Source organism: Thalassophryne amazonica, chromosome 7 (assembly GCF_902500255.1).
Source record: "Thalassophryne amazonica chromosome 7, fThaAma1.1, whole genome shotgun sequence".
NCBI classification, from domain to species: domain Eukaryota; kingdom Metazoa; phylum Chordata; class Actinopteri; order Batrachoidiformes; family Batrachoididae; genus Thalassophryne; species Thalassophryne amazonica.
The window spans coordinates 86,963,729-86,989,414 of NC_047109.1; the positions used below are offsets into that span (position 1 = coordinate 86,963,729).

The 25,686-nt window shown below is 42.2% G+C and overlaps 1 protein-coding gene across 1 annotated transcript in view; it reads left to right on the forward strand.

Annotated features, from left to right (window-relative positions):
• itga8 (integrin, alpha 8) overlaps positions 1 to 25,686 on the forward strand; it is a 169,115-nt gene that overhangs the window by 68,961 nt on the left and 74,468 nt on the right. Inside the window, exon 13 of the mRNA XM_034174930.1 lies at positions 16,355 to 16,552. Coding sequence (XP_034030821.1) covers positions 16,355 to 16,552 — 198 coding nt within the window. The remainder of the gene's footprint in view (positions 1 to 16,354; positions 16,553 to 25,686) is intronic.

Genomic DNA, 25,686 nt, shown 5'->3' on the forward strand with positions numbered 1-25,686 from the left:
ACTGTAGGTAGTCAGGAAATGTTGTGGAATCCCCGGTGACTTCATGGGGAAACACCAGTAAATAAGTAAAACATATGGCTGAATGAATCTTGTACAGCGAAAAGACTAAAAGTGTCCGTTTTATGGTACAGATCACTATGTAGCACTGTAATATCTCAGCAAAATGTACAGTGGGTACTTTTTACTAATTGCCACTTTTCTTTAGAAATAAACAAGAATTATTAGCAAGAATGGTGAAGAATGGGCCTTCTCTCATATATTCTCATCCAACTTCTTTCTCTGAATGTTCATTTGGAATTTGTTAGCTGTCATTATGCAAATTTGTGGGCCAGTGTAACTGCTCAGAAAATGTGGTTGTAGTAACAGGCTTCATATAATTCCATAGATTTGTTTTTGAGGAGGGTCTGTGCGTGACTCCTGCAGTTTATTTAATTTAAAATTGGCTCGTGGATGTTTTGAAATGTTGTCAGTCAGTTGTGACTTTCTGTTGTCTTCACTCTCAGTTTTTGTCTGTCACAGTCTCCTGTCATGTTGATCTCAGTGATCACACTGGGTGTTTCTCCGGCTGTTTGCTGCACTGTGTGGGATGCTGAGAAATACGGTGCATCCGGAAAGTATTCACAGCGCTTCACTTTTTCTACATTTTATGTTACAGCCTTATTGCAAAATGGAGTAAATTCATTTTCCCCCTCACAATTCTACTCACAACACCCTATAATGACAACATGAAAAAGTTTTTTTTAATATGTTAAAAATTAAAAATTATGAAATTACATGTACATAAGAATTCACATCCTTCGCTCAATACTTTGATGCATCTTTAGCAGCAATTACAGCCTCAAGTCTTCTTGAATATGATGCCATCAGGTTGGATGCAGAGCGTCGATGCACAGCCATATTCAGATCTCTCCAGAGATGTTCAATCAGATTCAGGTCTGAGCTCTGGCTGGGCCACTCAGGGACATTCACAGAGTTGTCCTGAAGCCACTTCTTTGATATCTTGGCTGTGTGCCTATGGTCATTGTCCTGCTGAAAGATGAACTGTCACTCCAGTCTGAGGTCAAGAGTGCTCTGGAGCTGATTTTCATCCAGGATGTCCCTGCCACTGAAAAACATCCCCACAGCATGATGCTGGCACCACCATGCTTCACTGTAGGGATGGTGCCTGGTTTCCTTCAGACATGATGCCTGGCATTCACATCAAAGTGTTAAATCTTTGTCTCATCAGACCAGAGAATTTTGTTTCCCATGGTCTGAGAGTCCTTCAGGTGTATTTTGGCAAACTCCAGGCTGGCTGTCATTTGCCATTTACTAAGGCGTGGCTTCCATCTGGTCACTCTACCATACAGGCCTGATTGGTGGATCGCTGCAGAGATGGTTGTCCTTCTGGAAGGTTCTCCTCTCTCCACAGAGGAATGCTGGAGCTCTGACAGTGTGACCACTGGGATCTTGGTCACCTCCCTGACGAAGGCCCTTCTCCCCAATTGCTCAGTTTAGATGGGCAGCCAGCTCTAGGAAGAATCTTGGTGGATCCAAACTTCTTCCATTTACGGATGATGGAGGCCACTGTGCTCATTGGGACATTCAAAGTTTCTGTACTCTTCCCCAGATTTGTGCCTCAAGACATTCCTGTCTTGGAGGTCTTTTTTTTTTTTTTTTTTTTTTTTATAAATTTGAAAAAATCTTTTTTCACATTGTCATTGGAAAGGGAAGTCTTGGGTCCCCTGCCGGAGCTGTTGCCCCTGCAACCTGATCACGGATAAGCAGTCGAAGTTGAGTGAGTGACATTGTCATTATGGGGTACTGTGTATAGAATTTTAGGGAAAAAAATGAATTTGATCCATTTTGAAACAAGGCTGTAACTTAAAAATGTGAAAAAACTGAAGTGCTGTGAATACTTTCTGGATGTACTGTACACGAGTGACTTTCAGATTATCTGGGACAGTTTTTATCTTTTATTTTAATTTATTTTTTTAACATAGCTATTTATCTGCATACGCATACAAATGCATATAGACATACAGACATCACTCGTATGCACTTGTATACACACATGGTTGCATTTATCTGCTCTACCCCACAATCTGCTTCATGTGGAACTAGTTGTTTAGGCTGGGGTGAGGTGGGGGGGGGGGGGGTGTCCCAGAGACAAACAGGATGTCTAGAGGTGTTTGGACAGTTACTTTAGTGCAGGACAGTGCATTCGAGGCCAAAGGTTAAATAATGAAGCATGAATCTTTACAACTCAAATTAGGTGCTCCAGCTCAGTTTCTAACCTGGTGGCTCTGGACCCTCTGCTCTGCATACTTTCACGGATCTGATTAGTTAATAACGAGCAGGTGTCCTTCAAGAGTTGGCACGTTCCAGTTCCTGATTGGATGTATACACCTGCTTTACTTTTAGGTGTGAGTAAAGCAGAGGACAGGGGTCCTGAGGACAGTAAAATGCAGGACAGGGAGCCGTTCCCATGGGTTGGGAAACCCTCTGTGTGTGGGCCTGCTGTTCTGTGACTGCAGACCTGCTTGTCTGACTAAGTTGTTGAGACAAAAACAGACTTGTTGCTATGACACCCTCATAGCCTACCATCCAGTGTTTTGCCATTTCAAGCCGTAGAGTGAGAGTTACCCCACAGGTACCAATGCACAACGCAGAAATAAGTAGGAGATAGAGCTATGACATCACGTGCGCAGGCAAAATGTAACTGGATGGGTCAAAAAAAAAAAAAAAGGAAATATTTTTTTAAATAAATTTTTTTCCAAGCTCGGTGGCATAGCAGTTACCACTGTTACCTCATAGCACAAAGGTCATGGGTTGTCGCATCTCACGGGGTCTTCTTGTGTGGACATTGTGTTTGTGTGGGTTTCTTCTATAGCTCCAAAATGATGCAGTTTAGTTTGAACAATGACTATAAATCGATAACATAATGACGATATAATCAGTTTATGATGTTTTTGGTGCATTTCCAGAGAAAACAAAATGTGACTTCAGAGATCTTTTTAAGTATTGTTTTAGTCATAAAATGTGCCTAGAGGTGGAGACACCGAGAAAATACCTAAATTTACAGAACTAAGCAAACTTTGCTTTCTTTTTGTCTTTCTTTTAGCTGTTTCAACCAAAAAAAAAAAAAAGAAAAGAAGTATTTTAAAAAAGTCTTTTTAACCTCCAACAAGAGGATCAGTTTATTGCCAGCTGTCTATCTGATTGTCAGTATTTCTCAAAAGGATATAAGCAGAGTTCAGTGAAAGTTGGTGCAGAGGTAGGCTGTAGAGCAGAGGTCTTCACCTCAGTCCAGAAAGGGTCACGAGGGTGCAGGTGATTTCACTGATTAACTGATTCCATCTGCTCAAATCACCTGGATTAATGGGTGGTTGCAAAGAAAACCTGCACCCTCACAGCCCCTTCTGGAATGAGTTGAAGACCTCTGCTATAGAGCTCATACATGTTGTCATGGATGTTGGTCATGCACGTAGGTGCCTCAGTGTTGAGGATTCCTGTGGCTGGAGAAGGTCAAGCGTACGCCCATTTTCATGTGGCCCCAGCAGATGTTACTTTCTAGAGGTGGGGATGCTCTGCTTGTCTGCCTTGGTGGTTGCCATCTAGGACACTGAATGCTCTGTGGTGAGGTGGATGTGTCCATGCATGGCACCGACGCATGCCCCCAGAGAGACTTGAGTTTACTTGATCTTGGTCGTGCAATGACTGTTGTTGTTGATATGATTGATTGCTATTCTTTGACCCTGAGTATTTTCGTCCTGCTTACAGGACAAAAATGATCAATGATTAAGATCGAAGATGAGGACCAAGGTTCAGCAATCAAGATCAAAGCTGAGTTTCAGGATCAAAGATTGGAATAACAAAAGTGATCAGGAACAAACATCATGATCAGCTTTCAGAAGGAAAGGGGAGCAATCAGAATCCTATGACTGGTGATATCCCGAGGTGCACTGGTCTGTTTTCACATAATGACCTGGATCTGATGGACAAAAATGCAGTTTTGGACAGGGGTGGCTACCTAGAGTGGACTTTGGAATGGAATTTGGTTTGGGGCTCAGTTTAAACTTAAGTGGACTTTAGGCCATTGGCAGATTTACATTCTTTGGCTGCCATTCTAATAAACCATGTTTTTGTTTTTCATAGAGTGTCCTCACCCAAAACAAACCCCAAAGATCATTCATGCAAGTACCATATTATTACCTGTAGTTACATTTTAAAGTTAGTAATCCACAACTTCTATTGACCATGTAAAAAGAAAGAGGACATCTCTTTCACACTTGATGACTTCATTCTGGTTTAACCATAACCACTCATAGCGTTGGCATGCAGACCTTCTTGTTGCACATCACGTGCACTAACTAGTACGCCACTGTGCTCTTACCACTATTAGAGATATGCTTACATTCATTTTCATTCATTCTCTGCCACTTAACCAGGACCGGGTTGCAGTGGCAGCAGACCAAGCAGTTCATTCCACATTTCCCTATCCTTGACCAAGTCCTCTAACTCTTCCTGGGGGATCCTGAGGCGTTTCCAAGCCAGCTGGGAAGCATCATCCCTCCAACGTGTCCTGGGTGTTCCCCGGGGCCTCCACCAAGTTGGACGTGCCTGGAAGACCTACATAAGGAGACGACCAGTGGGCATCCTCACAAAATGCGCCAGCCACCTTTTCTAGCTCCTTTTCATGTGAAGAAGCATTAGCTCTACTTTGACTTCCCCCTGGTTATTCATGCCTCTCACCTCGTCCCTGAGTATAAGCCCATATACCAGACAAAAGAACGTCATTTCTGCACTTGTATCTGGGACCTTGTTCTTTCAATCATTACCCAAAGCTCATTACCACAGGTGAAGATAGGAGTGTACATCAAGAGCCTCACCTTCTGGCTCAGCTGTTTCTTCATCACCATCCTTCACTGTGTACGCACAACCTCAGATGCAGTTCCAGTCTGTCTGTTGATCTCACGTGCCATCTTACTGGCACTCATGAACAAGAACCCAAGATACTTGGAGCAGTAACTCTCCCCTGATCCAGAGGAAACAATCCACCCTGGTCTCAGATTTGGAGGTGCTGATCCTCATCTCACTCAGGTCAGTGTCTGAAGCCAACAGAACCACAGCATCCACAAAAAGCAGATATGTAATTCTGAGGTCACTGAAGTGGACACCCTCCAATCCCTGACTGTGCCTTGAAATCCTATCCATGAAAATCACGACCATTATTGTTCTAAAGCACAACCCTGGCGGAATCCAACCCCCTTCAGGAACAGGTCTGTAGAGACAGCTACCACTTTGGACATACATGCAGAGACTGGATCATGCGTTGTATCAGTCCTGGTACCCCATACTACCACAGCACCCCCAACCCCCACACCAAGACACCCTGGGGGACTCAGTTGTACACCTTTTCCAAGTACACAAAGCACATGTAGACTTGTTGGCCAAACTCCCAAGCCCCCCTCCAATATCTGTGCAGGGGTAAAGAGTTGGTCCACTGTTTCACAACCAGGACAGGACCCCTATTGCTCCTAATTTTGGGCTAAGTCTCCTCTCGAATATCCTGGCATAGGCTTTCCTAGGGAGGCTGAGTGAGACGTTTGATTCTTCTACGACAGGGGTGGCCAAGTTCGGTCCTCGAGAGCCACATTCCCGACACTCTTAGTTGTCTCCCTGCTCCAACACACCTGAATCCAATGAAAGGCTCATTAAAAGTCTGCTAACAAGTCTTTCATTGGATTCAGGTGTGTTGGAGCAGGGAGACTACTAAGAGTGTCAGGAATGTGGCTCTCGAGGACCGAACTTGGCCACCCCTGTTCTACGAGGTCTGTTAGAAAAGTAACGGACCTTTTTATTTTTTGCAAAAACTATAAGGATTTGAATCATGTGTGATTGCATCAGCCAATCTTGAACCTTCGTGTGCATGCGTGAGTTTTTTCACGCCTGTCGGTTGCGTCATTCGCCTGTGAGCACGCCTTGTGGGAGGAGTGGTCCAGCCCCCTCATCGGATTTTCATTGTCAGGAAATTGGCTGATCGACTGCCGCTTTGCTTCATCAAAATTTTTTCAGAAAGTGTGAGAGACAGCCAAGTGGAAACCATTTGGAAAATTCAGATGGCTTTCGGTGAAGATCTAATGGGGATCACACAGATTAAGGACAATTACAACTGGATTAAAGACGGCCCACAGCGGCGGAGGGCACGCCGCACACCGAGCGGCGATCGACAGGCTCAAAAGACCAGATCATTTCCAAAGTGAACGCTTTGTTGATCCGGGACATCGTCTGACTACCAGATAAATGGCAAAACAGCTGGACATAGCACTTTTTCGGCACATTCCACTGTTACAGGAGTTTTTGTAATGGAAAGAGGAGCGGAGAAATTCTCCACGGAGCCGCTCATGGCGCGGGACGAAAGCACCTCCGTGTTGGTCTCACAGAACAAGCCCTAACATGCCCAGCTCTTGCACCATTCAGAAAATTCTAACGGCTTTCTGTGGCTTTTCAATCGTGTGACTATCCGAGAAATTGTGGACGAGCTGCAGTGGTGTCAAAAATACACACAATTGTTACTTAAGTAGAAGTATAGATACTGCAGTTTAAAAACACTGGTAAAAGTTGAAGTATCAACTTGACCTCTTTACTCAAGTAAAAGTGAAAAAGTATGTGCTCCAAAACCTACTTAAAGTATAAAAGTATAAAGTAACCTTAAAAAAAAAAAAGGTAGATGCCACGATATGAATTGAAAGCTTAATTTAAAAACTGATTTGTTCTACATGTGGCCCAAGACCCAAAACACAAAATTACTCCCCAACACCACCTGCACGAAAATGTTTCAATTCTAGAAGCTCTGAAATGCAATCTGAGACTATTCCAGACAATAAACTGCAGTGAGTGCTGCATCCATTTAGTGAGAAAAAAAACAACTTATTCAGATTCATTTCAGTAGTATTCTGCTCTTACTAGGATGCAGCAGTTTTCTAGTTTGGCAGATAGTTCTGGAGGAAATCACTGAAGAAATTAACACATTGACAATATGGTTTGACCGAAACAAACTGTCATTAAACTTAAATAAGACAGGAAACACTTATTTATTTCTGTATGTATGTATGTATGTATGTACGAGGTCTGTCCGTAAAGTATCGTACCTTTTTATTTTTTTCAAAAACTATATGGATTTCATTCATATGTTTTTACGTCAGACATGCTTGAACCCTCGTGCGCATGCGTGAGTTTTTCCACGCCTGTCGGTGACGTCATTCGCCTGTGAGCACGCCTTGTGGAAGGAGTGGTCCCGCCCCCTCGTCGGATTTTCATTGTCTGGAAATGGCGGAATGAAAAGGACTTTTTTTCCATCAGAATTTTTTCAGAAGCTGTTAGAGACTGGCACCTGGAAACCATTCGAAAAATTTATCTGGCTTTCAGTGAAAATTTTACGGGCTTCACAGAGAATAAGGACTTTAACTACAGGGTTAAGGACCCCTTTAAAGGACGGTTGGTGCGCCGCGCTGCGAGCTGCGACGATGCGGCACAAACCACTGGATCATTTCTAAGCTGATGGCTCTGTGGATATGAGACCGTCGTGTGCTCTTTCTCTGGTTATCACAAGACCTGGACATCAGCCATTTTCCGGCAGATTTCACTTTTAACAAGAGATTTTGTCATGGAAAGCCGAGACAAAGGAACACCTCCGTTTCGGCGTGTTAGAGGACAAGTTGGGACATGTCCAGCTCTCCACAAGTTCTTTTATACTCACTCGACTGGTAAGCACTGAAAGCCGAGATAGACATGTCCCAACTTGTCCTCTAACACGCCGAAACGGAGGTGTTCCTTTGTCTCGCTTCATCAGCGAATCGGTCGTGACGCGCGAGGAATAGAAAGTACAGATACTTGTGTGAAAATGTAATAAGTAGAAGTCAGAAGTAGGCAGAAAAATAAGTAATGGAGTAAAGTATAGATACCTAAAAAGTGTACTTAAGTACAGTAACGAAGTATTTGTACTTCGTTACTTGACACCTCTGACGAGCTGGACATGCCACAACATGTCCTGTGAGGCTTCATCACGACGTTGCTTTTTGTTCTGTGCCCTGTGCCTCCGTCCCGATGCGCGAAGTCCTCCGCACGTCTTTTCATGCCGAAAAACTCCTGTAACAGTGGAATGTGCCGTTCATTTCCAAAGTAAACGCTTTGTTGATCCGGGACGTCGTCTGACTATCAGAGAAATGGCAGAAGAGTTGGACATCAGCACTTTTTCGGCATGAAAAGACGTGCGGAGGAATTCGCGCATCAGGACAGAGGCACAGGGCACAGAACAAAAAGCAACTCCGTGATGAAGCCTCACAGGACATGTTGTGGCATGTCCAGGTCGTCCACAATTTCTCGGATAGTCACACGACTGAAAAGCCACCGAAAGCTATCAGAATCTTTCGAATGGTGCAAGAGCTGTGCATGTTAGGGCTTGTCCTGTGAGACCAACACGGAGGTGCTTTCGTCTCGCGCCATGAACGGCTCCGTGGCGAATTTCTCCGCTCCTCTTTCCATTACAAAAACTCCTGTAACAGTGGAATGTGCTGAAAAGTGCTATGTCCAGCTGTCTTGCCATTTATCTGGTAGTCAGACAACGTCCCGGATTAACAAAGCGTTCACTTTGGAAATGATCTGGTCTTTTGAGCCTGTCGATCGCTGCTCGGTGCGCGACGTGCCATCCGCCGCTGTGGGCCGTCTTTAATCCAGTTGTAATTGTCCTTAATCTGTGTGATCCCCATTAGATCTTCACCGAAAGCCATCTGTCTCTCACACTTTCTGAAAAAATTTTGATGAAGCAAAGCGGCAGTCGATCAGCCAATTTCCTGACAATGAAAATCCGACGAGGGGCCTGGACCACTCCTCCCACAAGGCATGCTCACAGGCGAATGACGCAACCAACAGGCGTGAAAAAACTCACGCATGCGCACGAAGGTTCAAGCTTGGCTGATGCAATCACACATGATTCAAATCCATATAGTTTTTGCAAAAAATAAAAAGGTCCGTTACTTTTCTAACAGACCTCGTATAGTTGGAACGCAATCTCCAGTCCCCCTTTTTTTAAAGATGGGAACTGCCATCAGATAGAGTACAACAGATAGAGTACTTATTCAAATAAGTTCATATCATGTGTGTAGGTAATGAAGATTATCTTCCTTGTGCTCAACAGTATAGTGGTGCACCAGTAGCACATCTAAGTGGACAACATGGGGGATCAGAGGTGAGCACACTTTCCTCACAGAAGGTCTGGGGTTTGATTCCACCCATTCCCAGTTTCTCTATGTATGGAGTTTGTATGTTCACCCCATGTCTCTGTGGGTTTTCTCCGAGCACTCTGGATTCTTCCCATCATCAGAACATGCATATTTGGGTCTGCTCTTTTCTCTGCAGTTGGATTGTGTCTAACTGTAATTAAGATGGATTAAATGCAGAGGACAAATTTCTTGTATCTGCAATGACAATAACAGACCTTCTGAAGCAGGAAGCAACTGTGCAACAAGAACAGGCCAGTTTGAAAGCCATCTGTGTTATATTTTGTGCTGGGAAGCACGTCTTTATGAAACATGAATAAGAACCATCCCTGTGGGTCATATTGGAGAAACAACAAATGACTTATATCATTGTACGTATGATTGAAGAATTTCTTGGTTTCTTGTTTTTTGTTGTTGTTGTTGGTTTTAGTGCAAAATACAATTACGCATAATATCTTTTCCAAAAACACAGCGGTCATTTGACTGTTGAACACAGCTGGTTCAGTGATTTTTTTTTTCAGTAACTGGATGTTCCTATTGGCTAATAATCTTTCCAGACAGTGCGGCGGTATCATTATATCATGACTGACATGGAACTGCTGCTCATTTTGCTGGACTATGACCCAAAAGCTTTGATTCTTTTCCATCTTGGACAACACTGTTTTAACAGTGTTTTTTGGCCACTGGGCTCTTATTGTTCAGTGTGTGCAACAGACATTCTCATTCCACCCAGCAGGTCTTGATGGTTTGTTTGTAGGGGTGCACATAACTGGTACTCATCGTGTTCGTGTGTGCTAAACATCATTGATGCACAGCAGAGGGAAACACTTTTCCTACAATCTGTCATTGCTTCCCTCTTATGAAGCACTTTCCTTGTGTTTTCTGCTGCACATCATTTATTTTTACCATGCACAAGCACCATGAGTACCAGTTATGTGCATGCCTATAGTTGTTCAAAGCAAAGAGAGCCTTCACATACAGGTTGATTTCAACATGGCGATCTGAGCTTACACACCTTGGTCAGTATTTTATGAGTTAAATTGGAATGTGTTTTCAGACCAGTTGTGAGGAGTTTCTAATTCGAACTGCAAGCAAGGCAGTTTCCTATAAAATAGTAACGAGGTAAGTCACAAAGTGTGGGTGTGGCTTGTACTCTTTGATAAAATGACAGTGAACCAGCAACTTTCCATGGCTTGGTATTGAAAAACAATCTTTTTATAAGCAGAATTCTACTATAAATTAAAAAATAAAAAGGAATAAAATACCTGATTTTGTTTTTGCTGCAGTTAACTTTCCCGCATCCTTTTGAAACTCACTTGGTGCTGGTTCTGGCCAACACGGGCCAGAGCTCTGAAGCTTGGTTTCCAAACGAGTACTGTCAAAGAACTCAGCTGGACAATTTCAGGATTAATACCTGGAGTTGTGTTCAGCAACAGGAAACTGAAGAACTCTGGAACTGCTTGTAGTTATAAAAGAGTCCAGAACACTTTTAATAGTAACCTTATATGCCAAGACTGGTAATTCATCTGCTAATGAGTGAGCGAAAATAGAAAGAGTCTCTGATATGAGGAATGGTCCCATAGCTACAGGCTTTCTGCCAACAAACATGTCACACAGGCTCACTCTGGGGTTACTGTTGGCAGTGATGGCAAAGTCGCACAGACAGTAACCCATATAGGCACTACGTAACATCATTCCCCCTTCAGGCTCCATATCAGTTTTATATGGGTAGTGCAAAGTTTATCTTTCCCACAGAAAATGTACATCAGTGTGCTTTCGGACAGCACTTTTTTCCATTCGATCCCCAATTTTTATTCTTTGTAAGTAGGTTAGCAGCTCTTTGTTGGGGCCTACATGTGAGCAGCAAACATCACAAGTGCATTATGAGGCAGAAAGTGGGTCATGATTAAATGTAATTTAACTTTATGGAGATGATACCAGCAAATTATGCTATGTGGGGTCAATGGGGCCCACTGTGGCCTGAAATGGGGACCCCTTTGGCAGCCAACACTGAGCTCACTATTGGTGCAAAAATGAAAAACTACAGTGGGGTCCAAAAGGTGATGCCCAATGTTGGGCTAATTTCATCTACAGTTAACTCCATGGAGTTACTCCACTCGGCTCCACACTGGGTCTATTCAGCCCTACTCTCTGTGACCAGTATGGGGCAGCCCACACCAAATCCAATTTATTTAATTTTCATTTATATAGTGCCAAATCACAATAAAGTTGTCTCAATCCACACTGAAGGGTGCCTTTTAGTGGCTCCATCTGGACTCTGCAAAGTGGCACACATTCATCTCTTGGAGTAGCCATGTGTGGGTTGGTAATATTTCAGCCCGCATTGGGCCTACATGAGCCACAATTGCTTTGGTGGCTGTGGTTATCTTCAAAAAAATGAAAATTACATTTACTTGCTGTCATGACCCACTTTCAGCCTCACAATGCACTGATTATGTTTTTGTCCTGTATTGCCCACATCAGTGGCGGCTGGCCCATAGGGGGCGCTCGGGCGCTGCCCTCCTAGATGTGGAGGGGAAAAGTCATAATATATATTTAAAAAGTATTATCAATGTCAGTTTTACTTAATAGTATGTACATGTAATATGAATGATTAAAACAACACTTCCTCCAACTGACTCTCATTCAACAGTGCATTTCCACCGACAGAAGCAGAGAACGTATCATTCCTCGTCTTGGGCGATCATTCAAAGCGCCCTTGAAGTGCAGCGAAATAACCAATTGTATGTAGTTGCTAGGGAAAATTAATAAATATTTGGCAAATCAACATTGCCAAAATTAATGGCTTTGGGGCGCCGGAATTTTAGCCCTTGCTACAAAAATGCGGGAACGTTAGATTGCTACAGTCAGTGATATACGTGACGCTGCAGCTGCTGCTGTCAGTCAGTCAGTCAGGAAGAGATGATGGTGACGACGACGTTTGGGTTATATTTATTTATTTTTATTTTGTCTCCGTGTGTTTTGCTGGAGTAAGTTGAAGAACTCTTCGGAGGTTTAAAACGGGACAAAACATCAAATCAATGACACCAAATTTTGGCGGGGATCCTTTTGGAGGCGCATGGAGGTGCACACATCAGATCTTTCTCGTGGTTTAATGACAATTGCACATCCCGGTTGGAGGAGAGTTTGTCTGACTCGACATAAACCGTGTCAGGCTTCATTCACACTTTCAGCGTGCACACGTCACGGAGGCTGCTGATCTGCGCTCTTTACTGCGGGGTGGAAAGGAGCGCATCCACCTCTGCCAGCTGCAGACTGACTCCTCTGGATCCACTTCAGCTCAGGTGAGCTGACGAGCTGCTCGGATTTATTCCCGAATGTTGCTCCTGGTGTGGAAACAAGGATGAAAATTTAAGATAAAACGAATGAGTGATGTTTTTTTTTGTTTGTTTTAGGGGGTCAAAGCTGTGATCTTTATTGGGACAGCAGACCAGTTATAATGGTAATAGGGGAGGCCGGGGCTGTTTGTAACAATGTTCAAAGCTGCAGCCATGCTGGTATTTTGATTTCACTTTACACGTTATGAGTTCACAGAAGTGAAATATTCTTTGGAGTATTCCACACTCTAAAACAAATTATTTGCTCAGTTTAAAAACAAAACAAAACCCTAAATAGAAATTTACATTTTTTTAAAGAAATTCTAACTCAGCCACTGAGTACACACAAGACACTTATAGTAAGACAAACCCAAGTTTAACAACGCATTTAATTAAATGGTTTTGTAAACTTAATTTGCTTTGTCCTCTACACTGTTAATTAATTTTAACCAATTTAATTTAAAGGTTTTGGTGTTATTAGTTAGTCAAGTTATTTAATTTAAGTTTTTCAAGCTTCTTTAGTTTGCCTCCATTCCACTCAGTAATGTTCATGCAAAATGTTACCTTAATTTTCTCTTGCTCTCTCTCTCTCACACACACACACACACACTCTCTCTCTCTCTCTCACACACTCTCTCTCTCACACTCTCTCTCTCACACCACTCTCTCTCTCTCACACTCTCTCACACTCACACACTCTCTCTCTCACTCTCACACACACTCTCTCTCTCTGTCTCTCTCACACACGAACACTTTCTCTCTCTCTCTCTCTCTCTCACACACACACACACACACAAACATTCTCTCTCTCTCTCTCTCACTCACTCACACACACACACACACACACATTTTCTCTCTCTCTCGCTCACTCACACACACACACACACACACACACACACACACACAAACATTTTCTCTCTCTCACTCTGAAGGTGGTGTGAACATTGTTGTATGTACATAATGTTCTTTTGTCAATTGAAGAATTTTTCCATATTTTGAAAGAGTGTAAATTTGGTGATATTTTCTATTTTGTTAAGGTCGGTGTCATTGTGAACCCCAGGATCTGTTTGTCTGAAGATAATGGCAGTTCAGTACAGATTGGTGTACTACACTCAACAAAAATATAAACGCAACACTTTTGGTTTTGCTCCCATTTTGTATGAGATGAACTCAAAGACCTAAAACTTTTTCCACATACACAATATCACCATTTCCCTCAAATATTGTTCACAAACCAGCCTAAATCTGTGATAGTGAGCACTTCTTCTTTGCTGAGATAATCCATCCCACCTCACAGGTGTGCCATATCAAGATGCTGATTAGACACCATGATTAGTGCACAGGTGTGCCTTAGACTGCCCACAATAAAAGGCCACTCTGAAAGGTGCAGTTTTGTTTTATTTGGGGGGGATACCAGTCAGTATCTGGTGTGACCAGCATTTGCCTCATGCAGTGCAACACATCTCCTTCGCATAGAGTTGATCAGGTTGTCAATTGTGGCCTGTGGAATGTTGGTCCACTCCTCTTCAATGGCTGTGCGAAGTTGCTGGATATTGGCAGGAACTGGTACACGCTGTCATATACGCCGGTCCAGAGCATCCCAAACATGCTCAATGGGTGACATGTCCGGTGAGTATGCCGGCCATGCAAGAACTGGGACATTTTCAGCTTCCAAGAATTGTGTACAGATCCTTGCAACATGGGGCCGTGCATTATCCTGCTGCAACATGAGGTGATGTTCTTGGATGTATGGCACAACAATGGGCCTCAGGATCTCGTCACGGTATCTCTGTGCATTTAAAAAAATGCCATCAATAAAATGCACCTGTGTTCTTCGTCCATAACAGACACCTGCCCATACCATAACCCCACCGCCACCATGGGCCACTCGATCCACAACATTGACATCAGAAAACCGCTCACCCACACAACGCCACACACGCTGTCTGCCATCTGCCCTGAACAGTGTGAACCGGGATTCATCCGTGAAGAGAACACCTCTCCAACGTGCCAAACGGCAGCGAATGTGAGCATTTGCCCACTCAAGTCGGTTACGACGACAAACTGGAGTCAGGTTGAGACCCCGATGAGGACGACGAGCATGCAGACGAGCTTCCCTGAGACGGTTTCTGACAGTTTGTGCAGAAATTCTTTGGTTATGCAAACCGATTGTTTCAGCAGCTGTCCGAGTGGCTGGTCTCAGACGATCTTGGAGGTGAACATGCTGGATGTGGAGGTCCTGGGCTGGTGTGGTTACACGTGGTCTGCGGTTGTGAGGCTGGTTGGATGTACTGCCAAATTCTCTGAAACGTCTTTGGAGACGGCTTATGGTAGAGAAATGAACATTCAATACACGAGCAACAGCTCTGGTTAACATTCCTGCTGTCAGTATGCCAATTGCACGCTCCCTCAAATCTTGCGACATCTGTGGCATTGTGCTGTGTGATAAAACTGCACCTTTCAGAGTGGCCTTTTATTGAGGGCAGTCTAAGGCACACCTGTGCACTAATCATGGTGTCTAATCAGCATCTTGATATGGCACACCTGTGAGGTGGGATGGATTATCTCAGCAAAGGAGAAGTGCTCACTATCACAGATTTAGACTGGTTTGTGAACAATATTTGAGGGAAATGGTGATATTGTGTATGTGGAAAAAGTTTTAGATCTTTGAGTTCATCTCATACAAAATGGGAGCAAAACCAAAAGTGTTGCGTTTATATTTTTGTTGAGTGTATGTGTGTAATTGGTGTCAAATGGTGAAATGTTCTTTGCTCAAGAACTTGAGTGTTGTATTTGATACTGTTCCTTTCCAAAGTAGAAATGGGACCTAATACAGCTGTAAATGGTTAACTTTATCTGTAAAACTGCTGATTTTGGGAAGGACATGAAATGATTATTGTGGAATTGTAGTAATTTTCTGACTGTTCACTTGAATGCCTGTACTGGACAAGGCAAGGGAATCTATTGGCACAGCAGCCCCACCAAGACTGTTTTTTACCAGCCGCCACTGGCCCACATGTAGGCTCAGTATGCTCTACGACAGGACCCCCAGTGCGATACCCTACATAGCTGATGTTACAGCCCAGTCTCACGTTTTTTTTCATCGTTCCGTCATGAAATGATTCAAATTTTCGTGACGGGGTTTTTTTTTAACTCACTATTACTAACCCTAACCCTACCCCAACCCTAACCTTAACCATCACCTAACCCTACTCCTTCCCCTAACTCTAACCATAACCACCCAACCCCCCGCTGCACGTTTAATTATGTGCACCCGTCACAGAATGAATTAGAATAAATTTGTGCTCCCATGACGAAACTTTTACACTTTTTGTGACAATATGACGAACCAATAGATTAATGTATATTTTGTGCTGCTGAATCACAACATGTCGTGAGACTGGGTTGGATATTATGACCTACTCTCAGCCTCACGATGCATGTGCCACTTTTTGTATTGTGAAAAATGTGTGATAGCTCTGTGTTAGTTGGTGTTGTGGTGTAGGTGTTCCATCCCTCTCTCCCACTGTGTACTGTGATAGACCCCTGAGACCTTCAACAGGATAAGCAGGTATAGCTATCGGATGGACAGATGAAAGCAAAGCGGTAAAAAAACATGTTGACATGCTCCATCGCCAAGCTGTTTTCCATCCCTTCTACCTTCATGTTTTTTTTTTTTTTTTTTTTTTTTGCTTCTGTCCCAAAGGGGCTTTAACTGAGCTGATATCTAAACCACCCTTTTGTGTCATCCTTTAGACGTGGCAATTGGCTGTCCATTTGGAGGAGAAGACCGTTTCGGCAGAGTGTTGATCTACAACGGGAACAAACATGTGACTACATACGGCCTGATGTTAAGCCAAGAGCTGAGAGCAACATGGACCCCAAGAGGCATTTTGCCTGGATACGGATTTACTCTTAGAGGAGGCCAGGACCTAGACAGCAACCAGTACCCTGGTAAAAACTCCATGTTTTTCTTTTTGGCTACAATGCCAGTTTACAATCCAAGTTCTTCAACTATCCTCTAAATGTCTCTCCTTTTGGCCCTCCCTTGACCTCCACATTTCATTGAACCCTTCCACTATTTTCTCCATGTTCTTCTGCACTGGGTTCCTCCTCTTCTCTGGTAAACTCATCAGCCAGGAGAAGGGGGTATAAGGACGAGTTCCAGTGGAATGCTGTTGTGTCCTTTCTTTTGGGATTTACGGCACTCAAGGAGGAGTGAAAATAAGATGAAGAGTAGGAAAGTAAAAGAAGAAAGTACAGTGAGTTATCTTTATGTTTAGTCTGCCTGTCAAACATTCGTGCCACAGCCCACACTTTAAAAAATGTAAACGCACCAGCATTCAATCAAACTCTTACTGGCCTTCAGTGGTAAATATATATTGTGGCTCTTTTCTGCTGCATAGTACCTTCTCAAATCAACTCTACTTAATTCTAATCATGTTTGTTAGGAGGTGCGTCTTCTTCCACTGCCGATTGTAGTATCCCTAATGCATCATAGCAATGCCTCATGAAACTGCAGTGATGTCATCGAAAGAAGAAGAGCGGGACACACACTAATCCATGAATAGCTTAGATTCGTATTGATTGTCCCCTACAGTTCAGCACGCAGATGAGCTGTGGATTAATTGCAAAGTTTACAAAATACAGATTTATTGACAAGGTGACATGTTTTGGGCAAATCTCAATCCTGAGATGCAGTGATATCAAAGAAATTGTGCATTCACATGAATAGAGCAACATAAAAACAGACAACTCCTTCAACAGGGTCCTCTGATAGGCAGTGATACATGCGTCAAAGCAGCGTGATGCAGACTGGCACAAGTATGGAAAGAATCACTTTGAAATATCAGGAGGTGAGGACAGAGTGCATGTCACATTTTTCCTGTGCGATGTTGAGTGTGGGCAGAGCTGAAGTGACTGGGAGTCCACCGTTAGACTCCCTTCTGCTTGGCTAATAGAAAACAAATTCAGGTTTGTTTAGAATGTCTTTTGTCTCCAAACAATTATAACACTGTGGTATTGACTGTTCTCTCTGACCAATCAGTAATTGCCGGTGTTTTCACAACACATGTTGGCATCACCTCAGCTTTCTTTGAACCACAACAGAACTGATACCAAAAACAGGAACAAGGGCCAGGTGCGAGATATCAGGTTTGGCCAATGGAAAAGCAAAAAAGTTAGGTAGAGGTGAGTCAAGTTGAGTAGGTACCATGCATTGGAAAAAAAACACCATTAGTAACATCAATATGCAGACCAGAAGTGAGAGTGATGGTGAACCATTCTCTCAGCATCATACTATAATTTGAGAAACGTGTGTGTGTGTGTGTGTAAAATTGTACTTCTTTGAGGTGAGGTGCTTCACCAATTTCCACCAAACTTGCTACATGCATGGAGGTTGCCCCCAAATATCCCCTAAAAGGGTTTTTTTTTTGACAAAAATTAATGTCATTGGGGTCAAAGGTCAAAATTAATATTCTTTCACTCCGATGTCTACAAAGGGTGTGTTCTGGAATTGCGCAGGCAACATCTAATTTGCCAAAGGTCAATTATTGGCATCAATATTATTGGGACAAGGGTCAAAATTAAAGTTTTTTTCCTTCACTCCAATTAACACCAAACATGGCACACAAATGGATGTGGATCTGTAATTTCCCAGGTGAGGTGAAACTTGTCACACTTGTCACTGGGGTCAAAAGTAAAAATGTTTATTTTTTTATTCACTCCAATTTGCTTCAAACTTGGTACACATGTCCAGGATTGTCCAACAAGGTCAAATTTGCCAAAGGGCACTCATTTGGGTCAAGGTCATGTCTTCCTTTCTGTTTGTTGGCTTACTCCTCCCAGGTTATTTTGCTGATTTCTACCAAACTTGATATGTCAGTGAAGGTTGGGCCCAAAATTGCTGTCAAATATTTGATTTTGGCAAAGGTGAAGGAATCAGATTTTGGCAAAATGTGACACACACTTAGGTGGATTCCAGAACTGTCAAGGTCAGTGAGAGTTTAGTCATTAGGGTGAAGGTCAAGGTCAGTTGTGCCAAATATCAGATTGCTGTTGCTCTTACTGTCTTCATGGCCTTAAGCAGTATTACTGAGTCAGAAAACAAGGCAAAGCTGTAAAAACAATTTTTTTTTTTTTTTTTTTTTTGCTACCTTCATTTCTTCCTAATTTGGAGTCAGTCTGCTGTCAAATTTATTCTGGCTTCATGCTTCCAGAGTATTAACATGAAAATAAGAATCTGTTTAGTTTTTCTTTCCTCCTTGCCCCCACTCCATTTCTCCCTTTCTTTTTCATTCCACTGTAATAACAGTTTTGTTCATTCCTCAAGCACAGTACCTCAGCATGTGCGCACGCACACACACACACACACACACACACACACACACACACACACACACACACACACACACACACACACACACACACACACGTAATGGAGAATGTGCGTAGAGCGTGTGCCATGCTCGAGGTCACATATTTCGACACTGTACAGATTCAGTGCAAAACAGAGACCCTGGTATATAAACGTTGCACAGTAAGATGGGCACACGTGCAGGAGGAGGAAGCTCATGGGTGGCAGAGCCACTGTCTCAACACGTGCAGCACCAGTGCCGTCTGTCATTACTCAGATTGGCTGACGGAAGTGCGCCACGCACACGCGGTGTGTCATTAGCAACGTAGTAAAGTCGCACTGTTCAAAGGAGCCAGAGATGTTTGATCAGCGTTACGAGAGGACTGCTGGAGCCACAGCACGCTCCAGTCGGTGTCATTAGAGACATGACACACATGACAGGAAGGACAGTGTGAAGATCACAAGCTTGAACAGCATCTTTTGCTCTTTTTACTCTCATGTCAAGATTTTAGACAGTATCAGTGTGTCAAAAACATCAAATAAATCTAAATGGAAATATGCAAATATTGCTATTCAGTCCCCCATCACCAATAAAGTCAAAATGCGATACAGAGATGCATTCAGGCAGTGCGTCTCTCAAACATTAACATAACTTGAAGACAGTTAATAAGAATAAAAATAAAGTTTATTTTCCATTTGCACTAGCACATTTAAGTATAAGCACATTGGAATTCTGAAAAAGACACAAACCAGAATACAGAAAACACAAAAGTAAAATAACCACAAAAAACCCACAAAAGTAGAATAAACACAATATACGTCGTATAGATATATGTGCAAACCAACTCTGATTTGAAAAAAACAGAGTAGCTAGTTCCTTGCAAGGATGCATTTGCAGTTTGGCCCATCATTGCAAACGTATTGTTAAATATTGCACGTTTAGTCTATGCAGTGTTGCACATAGTAAATTTACGATATGTCAGATTTTATTGCACACGCTGGTTTTAGGTTAGAATGAGGTACTTCCTTCCCTCTTTGATGTCCTGTGCCAGTAGTCTGACAGCGGCTAGAAAGAAGCTGCTGTGGAGATGATTCCTGTGAGCAATAACGCTCACTGGCCTGCAGTGTCTCAGGCTGTAGCCTGAATCTATCCACTGAAACAGAGAATGAGCTGAGTGATATTTGTCCTTGACAATGATCTGTGCTTTCCTCCAGCAGCACTGGGTGTATATTGTGAGTTTTATTCTTATCCTCATGTGGTTATATAGGCTGTGACATGTACACAGTGTGTGACATATTTTGGGCTGTTTTTTTTTGTTTGTTTTTTGTGGTTATATTTGGCTGTTTCTCAGATGTGTTCTCAAAGGCTGGAAATGAATCAGATCATATTGGAGTCACAGATATTTTAGAGCTTCATATATTCGAGTTTTTAAAAGTTTCTTAAAAGTTTTTTAAAAGTAAAAGTCTATTGTTTCCCAATTTGGATCCATCTTCTTGTTAGATGGTGCAAGTCAGCAGTGTTGCCACAGTTACTTTGAAAAAGTAATCCAATTACTGATTACTGATTACTCCTTGAAAAAGTAACTTAGTTACTTTACTGATTACTCAATTGTAAAAGTAACTGTTAGATTACTAGTTACTTTTTAGTTACTTTCCCCAGCTGCCGACAACAACCCTCTGCCACCTCAACATGACAATGATACTTGTTTTGCCAAAACTCACTTTATAGTCACCTTTTCTTGACTTCAGCGAAAATAAATACTTGTTTTATAAAAAGTAAAATAAAGACCTCTTTCTTGACCTCATATTTAACTGTTGACAGCACTGTAACAGTAAAACCTGCAATTTCTAACCTACATTGTTTATAAATATAACTGTTAAATTCTTTTTTAACATTTTTCTAACATTTAAATTCTCTCTAAACATTTTAATTGTCGAAATTATTATTGTTATAAGTAGTATTAGTAGTTGTAGTAAAAAAAAGGCTTCAAAACTGGACCTTTAATCTAGAGGTGTTGTGGGGGAGGGGGGCACATCCCTGCCCCACGCCCCCATTCCATCTGGATTCGCCCCTGCTTTGGCGTTTGAGCACAAAGAATGGATAACATTTATTTATGCAGAAAACATGACCAGATTTACAGGTAAGAATGTTTTGTTGTGTTTTCACATCATGTGGTCCTCAGAAAGAGAGTTTAGGTGCATTTGAGTGGAAAATAGTGTTAGTTGTTGACGCGTCGCGGAGGATCAGCTGTTTTTAGCAAGTAGATACGGAACAGCTCAGCTCAGAATTCTAAATAAAGGAGAAAAAAAGCATAAAAATGTCTTTGTAAAGCTCAGTGCAGGTGTGCTGTTGTCACCCTGCTTTAAGAGGTGACGAGTCGTAGCTGCTGCAGAAAACCGCGGATGAAAGCTCACAGCTCGCTTAAAGTGGGCAGTGCAGTCGAACCCCGACCTCCTGCCCACAGACCAAGTTTAATGCTGCTATCGACCCACAATGCAAAAATAATAGTAACGCACAGTGACTTGGAGAAGTAACTTTAATCTGATTACTGATTTGGAAAGATTAACGTGTTAGATTACTCGTTACTAAAAAAAAAAGTGGTTGGATTAGAGGCATCACTGCAAGTCAGGCAGATTTCCCCCAAGTCATGTGATTGACAAGAGGTGGTATCAGCTGCCTCTTTTTCATATTAGCCAAAACAAAAAAACAACAAAAAAACCCAAAACAAAACCCAACTCCATCTGGCCTTCTCTATACATGTCCATCAAAACGTCTCACACAAATATGGAATCTGAAGTGCTCCTTATTGACATAAAACCACATCCCTTATGTATCATAACAGTTCAGTTCCAACAAAAAGCAATATTTTTGTTCTTGGTTATAATTGCAAAAGCTTCAGGCACCATACTATTTTTCATAACTTGTTTTATTCATCAGTGGGTCAAGAAAAAAACTGTCCAAACATTCATCTTCCAAAAGTTACATGTAACTATTTTCTGTTTTGTTGTTGTTGTTTTTTTTTTAAGGATTCAAAAGAATTTTATTGTCATATGCACAAAGGAACATGTTCCCTGCACAATGAAATGTGATTACTGCATTTAACCCATCCATTATTCTTGTTGTTGTTGTTGTTGATGTTGTTGTTTTGATTAATGAATTAAAAGGTTACAAATTTCATTTGTAAAATTAAAAGTAACTGATTTAATTAATCTACTGGCAGGTGAACACAAACCAAACCAATCATGGCTTCCAGTGATAGAAATTGCTGGAGAATGCCTTTAAAAAAACCTGTGAAGGTGAAATATTGTCATATATTTTAATTGTATCTTCATTATTTTTTGCACAGTAGTGCATTTTGGCATTTAATAGCTATCATTTGGAAATGAAAAAAAAAGGTTGAAGAAGCAAACACATTTAGTTCAGGAATCAAAATAACACCAACATCACATGACATTGACTACTCAAAAGCAACACTGCAGAACAAACAACTGTAGATATTAAAGTGCGAGAAGGCTGCCGATATGGAAATGAAGTTTCACTGATGCAGTGGAAGCTGGGAAACATAATGTGACTCAGGCTGAAGACTAGAGTTAACGTTAGGCTCGGCTGTGTGTAAGTGAAAGGAGGTCAGATTGCCTTGGGGTGTATTTAGCTTCAACCAAAGGGTCAAATGTCAAAAACTACTAATGTTTTTTACCTGTCACTCACATCAGCTTGAAATTACACACATAGAGTGACGACAGAGTCTGTATCCTCAGTGGTGGCCATTTGAGAAGCAGGAATAAAATATATTACTGCACTCACTTTATTATTTATTTATTTATTTGTATTTGTGTTTTCTGAATTTGCTAATGTTGGCTTCATTTGGAAGTATTCTGCCCTCTCTTGGCCACAGAAAAAATGGCTGTTGTTGGTTTAGGACACTACATTATAAGGGATGCAATCTTGCTTTTATTTTAAAAGATAGTTATATATATCTTAAGTGATATGTCACATTTGGCAGTAGCATGGTTCAAATTATAGGGAGTAACTGAAACTTTGACACTTTGAACCCCCCTCCCCAAACACACACACACACACACACACACACACACACACACACACACACACACACACACACACACACACACACACACACACACACACACACACACACACACACACACACACACACACTCAAAAGAGGTTAAAACAATGGTTTGGAGGGTTCAAAATAATTATATATATATATATGATACATTTAATATTGTTTCAGACAACTCTAAAGCGGGCTATACCATTTCTTAACTTTATAGTTGAATGTCTTGTGTGCCTGCCTTGCAGTGGCTAATGTAGGAAGCTAAAGGATACCATTGTAGGTTAAAGTTGTAGGTATCTAGCTTCTTTAGTACACTTTCTTACCTTTGGAGCTTCCAAATTAGACTGTTAACTGTCTATAGATGAAGACTATTGTTAGCTAGTTTCTAAATTTTGCCTGAAATTGTAGCAAAGCTAACTAACATTAGCCAAAAATACCTAGCAATTCAATTACCTAACGTTAACTTATATTAGGTATGAACCCTCTGACTAGTACAAGTAGTAGTTCTGAGACAGTACTGTCCAGTTTGTTTGTTTTTTTTATTGTTTTTGTTGGGGTTTTTTTTTGCATGGTAATAGCCAGCTTTCATACACAGACCACTGAGGAAATCCACTGTTGATGTCATATATCGAGAATAGGTGACAGGTTTCCAAAGCGGGTTGTAAGTGTACATCCACTTCAAATCAATTACTCGAAGCTTTATTGCTCCATTTGGTGCCCACGCCTCTAAAATCCAGTAGATATAAATGAAAACCAATGAATAACAACAATAATCGATAGCAAACATGAATATATTGGACCACATTAAAGAAAATGGCCTTAATATATTGAGAACTGGTACTGCCATGCTACAAAACATTCACAGTGTCTCGCTGTTGTATTAAAATATTTACCACAATGCAGTTATTTAATAAGTGTCTCTCAAAGGTACACAGTAATTTAGAAGTCGTCCATTTCACTCTGAAACTGGCTGATTTTTTAATGAGTGCCTTTGATCTTTGACCTTTAATCAGTGGGACTGGTTGCCTCCAGACAATCAGGCACTCAGAGCAGGCAGCCAGTGATAACTTGACAGTCTGTCAAATCCCTGGAAGGATGGTGTGTTTTCACAGCCAAGGACAGACACGTTACCAAGATTACCCTCTAATGTACCTGCGAGTGTGCCTGTGTACGCACAGCAAGTTCACATCTACGGCGGGACCGTGCATTTGTGTGCGTGAGGAAATGGGATTGACTTGGAAGGAAAGTGGGGTGTTTGATTTAACCCGAGGTGCAGCCATGTGCATACACGAATATACACACTTAACCCCAAATGCGCCCTTTCCTCAAATCAGCCTCATGTTATGCAGCGGTTCTGAGCACAAACAGTTGAGGCTGAGAAAACCGCTGCGTGAACCACATACATACCATGCCAGAAGTGAAGTTAGGCTTCTGGGTTACTCTGCTCCATCCCTGAGATGGACTGAAGGATTTTAAAATGTGGAATGTGGTGGTGTAAACGTTCTCTCCCAGAGCACACCTCACTCCTGATGGATTTCACAGACTGCATTTTAAAGTCCAAATATGTGACCATCCCCAGTTACTGTTCTGCTCCGGTTTGCACATCTCTACTTGAAATTCTTGAGTCCAGGTCCTTTGTCGTTACAGATTTTTACAAAATATTCCCATTGCGACACCACCCCCATCCCCCCAACCCCCTGCCTTTCCCCATGGGAAAAAGGACAAGGTCTAAATGTTTAATGCTGTGGTTACAGGGGGAATCAGTGACTGCAGCTAAAGGCAGAAACAGATGTGCCAGTTTCAGATTCAATTAGTGCTCTTTTCTTTAAATGCACGAGGCAAGAATGATGCACTGATACTGTCTAAACTACAAAAGCAAGACCTGTACCACAGTCGGGTTGTATAAAATCTGTTTTTAGCCATCTTTAGTATATGTATTTTATCTTTACATTTTAATCATCTTCAAAGTTCTGCAATTCTATCACTGTGCACATAGAAACGTGTGTGTTCTGTGTGACACACCCACTAAACAGGTGTGTGTTCTGTGTGACACACCCACTAAACAGGTGTGTGCTCTGTGTGACACACCCACTAAGCAGGTGTGTGTTCTGTGTGACAGTCCCACTAAACAGGTGTGTGCTTTGTGTGACACACCCACTAAACAGGTATGTGCTCTGTGTGACACACCCACTAAACAGGTGTGTGTTCTGTGTGACACGCCCACTAAGCAGGTGTGTGTTCTGTGTGACAGTCCCACTAAACAGGTGTGTGCTTTGTGTGACACACCCACTAAACAGGTGTGTGCTCTGTGTGACAGTCCCACTAAACAGGTGTGTGCTCTGTGTGACACACACACTAAACAGGTGTGTGCTTTGTGTGACAGTCCCACTAAACAGGTGTGTGCTTTGTGTCACACACCCACTAAGCAGGTGTGTGTTCTGTGTGACAGTCCCACTAAACAGGTGTGTGCTTTGTGTGACACACCCACTAAACAGGTGTGTGCTCTGTGTGACACAAACACTAAGCAGGTGGGTGCTCTGTGTGACACATCCACTAAGCAGGTGTGTGCTCTGTGTGACACACCCACTAACAGGTGTGTGCTCTGTGTGACAGTCCCACTAAACAGGTATGTGTTCTGTGTGACAGTCCCACTA